Source organism: Theobroma cacao, chromosome 9, assembly GCF_000208745.1.
Source record: "Theobroma cacao cultivar B97-61/B2 chromosome 9, Criollo_cocoa_genome_V2, whole genome shotgun sequence".
NCBI classification, from domain to species: domain Eukaryota; kingdom Viridiplantae; phylum Streptophyta; class Magnoliopsida; order Malvales; family Malvaceae; genus Theobroma; species Theobroma cacao.
In genome coordinates this window covers 22,597,331-22,607,672 of record NC_030858.1, presented here as the reverse complement: position 1 = coordinate 22,607,672, position 10,342 = coordinate 22,597,331, and the positions used below count along the sequence as shown (strand labels likewise).

Sequence of the window (10,342 nt, the reverse complement as noted above, 5' to 3'; positions counted from 1 at the left end):
CGAAAATTGCCGAAATTTAAATTTTTCACTTCCTATCATTACATTATACTCCAAATAGTTAATCTTGGTCAAAAAATTTCACTCCATGATCAAATTATTTTCTTAGGTGGCCAAAATGACGATTTTGCCCATAAACATCCAAATTTCCAATTTTACCCCCAAATGAACCCTCGAACCTCGGAACAATCATTTTTTTTAGTCATTCCTGGACTATTAAATATTAAATTTCATCCTACAATTTCTATTTTAACTAGTTCGAGGTTAAATCAACTCAAGTGTACCGTTAGGTATGATATCGGGTTTCGTTTTTTCTTAGGTGCTTTCCTAGCAAAATAACATGCTACTCAGTGCATGTATGTCATGACATGTGTTTATAGGGTCGGTTTTTACATTTGTAAACCAGTTCCTTTCCTTATCCTCCTATCATGATAACTTGCCATGTTTTTTCTTTTCTCCTTTATGCCTAACGATGTTTCGTTATATCAATATTTTTGCTTCCTTTCCCTTTGTCTTCCTTAACTAGCTTCCATTTTTTGCTTTATTTTCTTTACATTTCTTGTTTGTTTTTTTTTTCAATTTCCACTTTATAGTTCCTTCCACTATGGACACACCTCTCTTTGTTTTTTTCTTTGGCTTTCCTTCTTCCCTTTTTCCCCCTTTAGGTTCCTCTACTGTTCCTTATTTACTTTCTCTCTCTTTTTCATTCATTTTTATACAATCTAACTTGTCCCCTCTTTTTTCCTCTATGTGTGTTTCAACCTATCTTAAGCTTTCCACATGTTGTTTTCTATTTCTTTCTCTTTCTCTTGCTCTTTGACATTTTCTTCTTTATTTCTCTATTCCTTAAACCTAGTTGCTATAATTCTTTTCCTAAATGCTACTACATGTCACAACTCCATTGTCGTCCAGTGCTTTTAGCCACTAACATGTATCAACATCCACAAATAGACATATGCCCTTCAATCACACATATGGCTATAATAGCAATTGAGTAGACATGCCTTCTTATTACACATATGGCTATTCCCATAACTTACATAATTGGGTGGTCATATGCCCTATTTTCACACACATGACCATTCCCATCACATACACAACATATCCTATACTAGAATTTAACCAATTTATTGTCATATAACATTATTGCTTGTCCATAATGGACCAATTACACATTCATAAACATCAAGGGTAATATTCTTACCATGCCAAATGTGAGTAGCCAATCTCATGACATTTCCACCACATTCTCATACATTTATACATTTTCACTTATTCAAGCATATAGCAATTATATTCTCAATATCCTATCTTTCATAAGCATCATATCAACTTTTATCATTTCATTTTTGAAACGAAATCGTATTTAAAGATACTTGTTCCTATGTATAAAACTACTATATAGATATACATATTTACAAAATATAAATATATGCTAAAGCAATTAAAAAGGCATGCTTAGATATATATCAAAATACTTTGAAAATATTATATCTACTCACCTCAAGTGTAACACTTGAATAGCCACAAACGATTCACTAATACTTTACCTGAATTGGAATCTTGGAGTTTCAATAGACTCTATAATTGCTGCAATCAACATAAAACTCAATTAAATTCCATAATTTTTTTCAGAATTATTGAACTAATTAACAAAACTCTATCTCAACCTAACAATAAACCAATTTTTTGCCCTAATATCTCTTCTGGAACTCATACCCATAGTCTAAATAGCTTAAACTTAAGTTTATCTTATTACCTTGGACAGCTTGTAGAAGGAAAATCAAGCAAAACCTAACATTTTAGGGAGAGAAACATTAAAATCTTAGAGAGAGGAAGCTCAGAATTTAAAACCCATAAATATAAATGTCAAGAAGCTAATTTCCTACCTTGAATGAGCTAAAATTTTAAGATTTGTGGTTAGATTTTGAGCAAGCATGAAAGGATGAAAAAAGGAAGAAAAAAATAGAGGAAACGAGAAAAGAGTGAAATAAAAAAAAAGGTGGAGGAGGAAAAGAAGCAAGGGTGGCCAGCAGGAAGTTCTAACCAAGTCAAAAAAGTCAACAAAAATAAATAAAATTACCATTTTACCCTTATCCTGAAATACATTTGTTTTTTTATTTTTCTCATTCTTCTTTTTTTCAAATAGATTTAATAACTCGAAAATATAAAATTTTCAAAGAATAATTTAAAGTTTTTAGTTGAAAAGAATATTTTATAAGCTTTACCAAGGAATTTACTATTACTCCTATACTAAAATCTCGGGTTTTACACTACATGATTAAAAGTTACAACCCTAAAATGGGGATTCAATTGCTCGACTGATGCTCCTTTCTCGGCTCACTCTCCTCTTTCGATGACTCTTAATACTTAATGTTCTCATATTAATCTTCTTCCCTTTCACTACCCCAACTTGAGAACACTTTCAGTCTTTTACTGCATATCACCCCATCTTGTTCCTTACAACCTTCATCCTTTCCTAACTCTCTATGCTCCCTTAGTATTTTCTCTTCACTCTCTGCAATTTTCCTCATTAACGTTAAGCCCCCATATTATCTATCTTGCCTCTTCCCTTCTTGTCTACTTCACATTCTAGTTACCTTACTCACCAACCCTGTTCCTTCCAAAAGTGCATGGGACTCCATTCTCAACAGATAGTTACTCCCTCGAGACACTCTTGGCACTCTAAGGCTTGGGAGCTCTTTTCCTACTATAAGCCTTTAATAGTGTTGCATTCCTTCACTGATGCGACCTTTTTCTTGCCTTTGGCCATCGATGATAACCTTTATTCCTCAGAAAACTTGTTCCCTTTTTTTTTATTTTCTTCTTTCTTTCTTTCTTCCTTCCCCCAAAATTTGTTTTTTCTTCCTTTCTACATTCCCCTGCTTCTTCTTTTTTTTTTCCATTTTTTAATCTCTTCAGTTTTAATGAAATTTTATTATTTTCACCAAAGAAATATTATGATTAATTAAATGGATTAGGCAGATCATGACTGGAGTAAGTGGATTGATTAGTCTAAGATATTTTTTTTTTCATCATCCTTACCAAACACAAAAATTTAAAAGTAAATTTTCTTAATTTCTTTCCTTTTTCTTTCACATCTTTTTCCCTTCCCTTGATTTTTCTTCCTTCCTATGATAATGTTAGGAAAAACTATATATTTGATAGGACGAAAAGAAAATATGGGGAAAGGATAAAGGTGAGGAAATAAAAACTAATGAAGAGGAAGGAAAGTTGTTTTTCATTATAATTGGTAAGAAGGATGGAAAATAGAAAGAATGAAAAAAAAAAGTTAAAAAGGGTAGAGTTGTACATTAATCATTTAACTTAAGTTGAAAGAGTCATTTACTTTTAGAAGAATTAGATTTGAAGAGAAGAAAAAAGTACAAACTCACTCATTTTCTTTTCCTCCTCTTATTTCCCTCCTATATATTGAAGGAAAGAAAAAAAAAAGAAAAAAACGTATTGTGAATGACTTTAATCCTTCTTTCAAGTATCCTCAAATTTTCGTTAAGCAATAAAATGATAAAACCTAATTATTTACTTACTAAACACTAGGTTGATTAGTTGGTTGTCGTGTGTGATATATTTAAACTGGCATTACTAATCATAGTTCTAATTTTTCTTGGAAAATATGAAGACTCACAAAACCTCAAGCTACATAAAGGAGGGAGCCTACTCGCTTCCCATGTCCCCATTCTTACGTCCAAAAATTTAATATAAAATCTCGAAATTGGAATCTCCCATTTTAACCTTGTTGGATAGTCTCATTGAGAACACAATAGATTATTACTGGTAGTTAAATTATGTTTGATTATTAAATGATGTAGTTTATCAATTTTTGTAAGATTTATTTATTAATTTAGTAATATCTTTGTTTTTTAAGACAAAATTAGTGTCAATTAGGGGCGGAGCCACGACCCCCCCAAAACTTTTTAAATTTTTTCCATAACTTATAAAAAATTTAATTTTTTTTATATATTCTATTACTAGCTCCTTCAAAATAATGTTTTATTTAATAATTAATATAAATAAAAAATAATAAAATGATTTCACTTATCTCACTCAATTTTAAATTTTTTTAATTTTTATTATTATTATTATTTTTTTTTATTTTTTTATTTTTATTCTATTTGTTCATATATTATAAATTTCTATAAATATTCTTTCCCAAATTTCTACAAACCATTAACCATATTCTTTTTCTTTCTTTTTTGTTATGTAATATGTGGTATCTACTTGCTACTTGCCATGTTCTTCTTTTTTATATAACATAAATTTTATTTTTTATGATTTGAATGTTTAAAAATTAATAAATTATTATATAGTTATCAAATATAAGTTGTAATATTATATTGTTACTTAAAATTTTATCAACGTATCATTTTTTTTATTAATCCTGATTATGTAAGAGGAAATTAACTTGAGTATATATTTTTTATATGCTTTACATTTTATGTTTAGTTAAAATAAAATTCTCTTGAATATATAGTATTTAAATAATTCTAATTATATAAGAAAAAATTATTAATTTTATATATCGTTTTTAACTATTTATATTTTACAAATTATAATTTTATATTTAATTTCATATTTCTATTATCAATATTTTATTGTTGATTGAATTTAACATATTAGTTTTTTAAAATTTTTAACTCTTATTTAACTGTGTTTGACCCTTCCAATAAAATTTGACTAGCTCCGCCCCTGGTGTCAATAATATATATATATATATATATATATTTATGTGTGTGTATTCTAAATTGTGTATGTTTTATATGTATATTCTATTAGTACTGGATTCAGCATTTTAGTTGAAGATTTAGAAAGAAAAAGGCGAAATTCTAGAAAAGAGTTGTTTACGTAGTAAAATCTGTTACTGTTAAAAATAGCATATATTGAAAGCTAAGGGATGAAATGAAAGGAAGGGCGTAATGTAAGGATCTCGAGTGAAGAGTGAGCACAGGGATATTTGCGGGAGTTGCGTGGTTGACAATACATGTGCAGGAACGGATCCCCTGTATAAAAAGGCATGAGCCAAGAACCCACTCAGTTCATAGATCATCAAGGCAAACAAAATCTTCTTCCACTAGGGATAAACAGAGTAATCAAGAAATTAGCTCTTTCGAGACTAGTTTACTGAAAGCTGCAGGCAACGAGAGAAAAAGTGACGATGAATGGAGTGATGTTAATATTGTTGTTATGCCTCTGGGCTGCATCAATGTCGGCGGTCCGTGGCGAAGACCCTTACCTTTTCTTCACTTGGAACGTCACCTACGGTACCATCTCTCCAACGGGTGTTCCCCAGCAAGGCATTCTTATCAACGGTCAGTTCCCAGGGCCAAATATCAACTCTACCAGCAACAACAACGTAGTGGTCAATGTCTTCAATAACCTCGATGAGCCATTCCTTCTGACATGGTAAACAACTAGTACAATTCGTGATCAAATTGATTAGACTTCTTTTCTCTGAACTAATTCTTTAATTATGAAGAAATCGAGTGAATTATATGACAATGGAATTGGTTGCAGGACCGGCGTACAACAGAGGAAGAACTCCTGGCAAGATGGTGTGCTCGGAACCAACTGCCCTATCCCCCCTGGGAAGAATTACACCTATCACTTCCAGGTCAAGGACCAAATAGGTAGCTACATGTATTATCCATCGACAGCTATGCATAAGGCAGCCGGAGGTTTTGGAGGCCTTCGTATTAACAGCCGCTTGCTCATTCCTGTTCCCTATCCTGATCCGGAAGACGACTACACTATCCTCGCAGGAGACTGGTTCAGCAAAGGACACACCACACTCAAGAAAATGCTGGATAGCGGCCGTAACCTCGGCAGATGTGACGGTGTCCACATTAATGGGAAAGTTGCCAAAGGTGATGGTAAGGATGAACCTCTCTTCACCATGGAACCTGGCAAGACCTACAAGTACAGGATTTGCAATGTCGGGATCAAGACATCTCTCAACGTCAGGTTCCAAGGCCACAACATGAAACTGGTTGAGATGGAGGGTTCCCACACAGTGCAGAATACGTACGAATCCCTTGACGTGCACGTCGGACAGTGCTTTGGTGTGCTTGTAACGGCCGACCAGGAACCAAGGGATTACTATGTCGTGGCCTCCACCCGATTTACGAAACGAGTAATCACAGCCACTGGCATCATACGCTACACGAATGGCAAGGGACCTGCCTCACCCGAGCTGCCTCCAGCACCTATTGGTTGGGCTTGGTCGCTCAACCAATTCCGTACCTTCCGTTGGAACCTAACTGCCAGCGCTGCCAGGCCTAATCCTCAAGGCTCCTACCATTATGGTGCCATTGACATTACCCGCACCATCAAACTCGCAAACACCGCCGGAAAAGTAGGTGGGAAGCTTCGATATGCCATTAATGGGATTTCTCATGTCGACCCACCGACTCCATTGAAACTTGCGGAGTACTATAACGTGGCGGACAAGTCTTTCAAGTATGATATTCTTAGGGACGACCCACCGGCGAAGATCTCAGAAGAAATCACTGTGCAGCCTATTGTCGTCAACTTGACCTATCGGACCTTTGTCGAGATTATCTTCGAGAACCGTGAAACAGCCATTCAGTCCTGGCACTTGTCTGGCTATTCATTCTTCGCTGTGGCGTAAGTAGTGTTATCATTATTGAATGAATTTCGTGTTTTGAAAGTTTAAAGTATATAGGCACAGGCTTCAATTAAAAGATTAATTTGTGCTACTCATTGCTTGGCAGCGTCGAGACTGGGACATGGACTCCAGAGAAGAGGAAGAACTACAATCTTCTGGACGCGGTGAGCAGGCATACCATTCAGGTCTTCCCCAATTCATGGGCTGCTATCCTTTTGACTTTCGACAATTGCGGAATGTGGAACATCAGGTCCGAGATATGGGACAGGCATTACCTTGGCCAACAGCTCTATGCAAGCGTTCTCTCCCCGGAACACTCCCTGAGGGACGAGTACAACATTCCCGATAACGCATTGCTTTGCGGCGTCGTGGAAAGCATGCCCAAGCCTCCGCCCTACAGCATTTGATCGAACTCATTAATTTAATCAGTATTCCAATTCCGCTTCAAATACATTTATTGGGAGTGAGAGAGGAAGAGTTAGCTGCTTGAGATCAACAATGTTTTTAAGTACGTAATTCATTGTACGCAATTTCCTAGGCGGACTACTAAACAAAATGGTGACCAATAAGAGGGTTGGAACATGCATGTACGTTTCGATTCCTCCAAAATGCCATGACATTTTTGTTCTCTTTTATTCCTTTGTTTTTTATATAAAATGTTTATTAATTTGTCCTTACTTGGAACTATGTACTTTCTCATCCTTCTTTATTGACGTAATGATTCTCAAAAATTTAATATCATGTAGAGCTCATACATGGTAAAATTTCATCAAATAACAAGTGTATAGTTGATGGAAATGTAGTATTTTGCATTTTAGTCCAACTAAAGTAAAGATTTATTAGTAACTAATTCTCCTAACATTATGTATATTTGGCAAATTTGGTTTCTACTCATTCACATCAACATGAAAAGGCTTGGGCAATTAAGAATTCTTTTTTTATTTTTGAAAAAAAATTATTTGATGAAATTTTTAACTTTATAATTAAGATTTTTTTTATTTAATATGAGGTTTCTTGACTTCACAAACCAGGATTTTTTATGTTAAAGAATATGAAACTTTGGTAAGGTTAAAACTACCATTTTTGTTTGTTTATTTTTTTATTAATTAAATTTATTTCATATCTAATAAATATTTTTACCGTTTTTTTTTTTGAAAAATGGATTTTATGCAAGTGTTAGTCTTATTAGCTTTAAAATGATGATAGTTTTGAAATGATAAAATATCAAAATTTGCATCAATGATCTTTGAACTTTTGAGTGATCCTTGAATAGTCTTGAAATTATTGAACTCTCATACACTTGCTTTTGAAATATCTACAAGATTGATTGATTTAGTGGTATGAGTGTCAAATTTCATTGAATAAGTTTCATGACCTCTCTAACACTTACTTTTGAGATATTGAAGTGTTTGCTTTCCAAGATAGGTTCACAAAGTGAGGAGTTTACCTTAAGAAATTCAAGAAGGATCAACATTCACAACATCAAGCTTAATTCAAAGTTAAGAAAGCATGTGTGACAAAGTTACTGAACCAGGATCGACTTTTAACTATTTCATATTCAATCCTATATGCACCAATGAAGAAAGAATGAGGAGAAGCCTTGGGTTTGGGATCGACTTAAGATTGTGAAACTCAATCCTAAGGCAGAAACCTAAGAAAAAAGGAAGTTTAGAGGATCGACTCTAAACAAGCCATACTCAATCCTATAAGGAAGAAAAGAAGCTAAAGTACCCTTGGAAGCTTAGAGGATCGACTTTCACATTACCATACTCGATCCTATAGATAGAAAAAAAGAAATGAAGCAAGCCTTGAGTTAAAGATTGACTCCCACTTTAAAAACTCAATCCTACAAGCACAAATTTGAAGAAGCAAATGCTTTAAAGCCATAAAATATCAACTCCCATACCTTTATAGTTGATCCTAGATATCTGTTAAACATAAATTTCAAAAGACAAATGGCTAGCTTTTTCCTTGAATCAACTTAAGACCCCTCTAACTATAAAAAAGAACACCATTAGGAAGCATTCAAGGGGGTGGAAAAAGTGAGAAAAATATCAAACACTTGAGAATTAAATCTTACAAAGCAAAGAGAGAGAAACCAAGCAAAAAACAAGCATTCTTACTTGAGCCAAGAATTTCTTTGTGTTTTCACTCCAATCCTTGTACACACTCTTTACACATTCTTCCTCCTTTGTACTTACTTAGCAAAATCCACCTCATAGAGGTATTCTTGCTCCTTAAAAAGGCATTGTAGAGGTCATGTGTGCTCCTTGAAAAGGCATTGTAGAGGTTGTGCATGCTCCTTAAAAAGGCATTGTACACTACCAAAACACAAGCTTTTTTCGACAAAATTTTTTGTTGGAAATGCCTTTTTCAGATGAATTTCCAATGGAAAAATCTGTTGAAAATTCCATCGATAAAAACCTCATCGAAAATACTTTCTTTTGGAAATCTGTGGAAAATTTTCAACAAAAACTCCATAAAAAAAATTACATAATCCGTCGACTGTACCATAGCAATTCCGTTGAAAATTTCCAACTAAATTTTTCGTTTGTAAAGCATTTCCAACAGAATTCTATAAAAAATTTTCGACTAAATTTTTCATTGGAAAAGCATTTCCAACAAAATTCCGTTAGAAATTTTCAATGGAATTTTTTGTTGGTGATGTATTTTCAATGAAAATTCCTTTGCTAATTTTAGATGCAATGTTCAATTAGTAATGCCTTTCCGACGAAAAGTACCAATTAAAATTTCAATAATAAATTATCAATTGACATCTACAATTTGATATTCAAAATTTATAAGAGAAACACGCATTAAAAACTGAAATTCAAAGTCAAGTTCATACAATTAAAAATCGTCATAAACACACAATATCTAAAAATGTCAAACACATAAAGCTAATTGTGCTATTATATGCCCACACTAAAAAAGTATCCAGGTCTAACAACGAATTAAAGACATCATATAATGAAATGTTGCATTCTTACTTGTCAAGATTTGAGCTTGAAGTACCCACATTTCCTTGTTTAGAAAGTGCACTAGTCACGATCATTGTTTCCATACGTGCCATAAATTCACTCATGCTTTCCACCATTGCATTTTTAATTTTTTCACTTATTTCCACACGAATTTCCTCAAGTATCTTATCCAAATTTTTGATAGATTTTTCACCTTTTTTCAATACAATTGAGGGATTACTAACGTTTGAGTTGATAGGGGCACACCTTGACTCAAATGTTGCTACATTGCTGTGTGTTCCACTTGGTAGAGTTGTAACAGGCACTCGAGTACTAAACCCATACACGTGAGTGTGTGTAGTCTCTATCCTTCCAATTACTTCAGTCCAAAGCATGTGGATCCAATTCTAGTTGAGAGGACTAATCTTCACCATACTTCTACAGTAATGTAGAATTATACATTTCTTACAAAAAAATTAAAAAAGATTAGTATTCAATTATATAGTCAACTTTGAAGTAAAAATCAATTAATTTTTTACATACACTAGTAGATTTAGACTTGTTGTTTATAAAATCACCGTGACCTGTTAAATGTTTATGAGTGCGGTTGAACACTTCCAAAAAGCTAACATCTTGTTCCATCTCAATTGCCTGCATTTATTTACAACTATATATAGTCAATCATAATCCATATATGTAAATAACATGTAAGGAAAAACCAAAGTGAAACTACTTAACATAC

The 10,342-nt window shown here is 33.3% G+C and overlaps 1 protein-coding gene across 1 annotated transcript; it reads left to right on the top strand.

Annotated features, from left to right (window-relative positions):
- On the top strand, positions 5,071-7,327 carry LOC18589568 (L-ascorbate oxidase homolog). Its single transcript, XM_007014599.2, has 3 exons — positions 5,071-5,418; positions 5,530-6,639; positions 6,747-7,327. The coding sequence occupies exons 1-3, from the start codon at positions 5,171-5,173 to the stop codon at positions 7,045-7,047; spliced, it is 1,659 nt and encodes a 552-aa protein (XP_007014661.1). The 5' UTR covers positions 5,071-5,170; the 3' UTR covers positions 7,048-7,327.

What these genes read in the sequence shown, in the direction of transcription:
- LOC18589568 (XM_007014599.2), top strand. Translation starts at nt 5,171, where the DNA reads ATGAATGGAGTGATGTTAATATTGTTGTTATGCCTCTGGGCTGCATCA. An exon ending in GAGCCATTCCTTCTGACATG is followed by an intron (nt 5,419 to 5,529) that starts GTAAACAACTAG and finishes AATTGGTTGCAG; the next exon opens with GACCGGCGTACAACAGAGGA. An exon ending in TATTCATTCTTCGCTGTGGC is followed by an intron (nt 6,640 to 6,746) that starts GTAAGTAGTGTT and finishes ATTGCTTGGCAG; the next exon opens with CGTCGAGACTGGGACATGGA.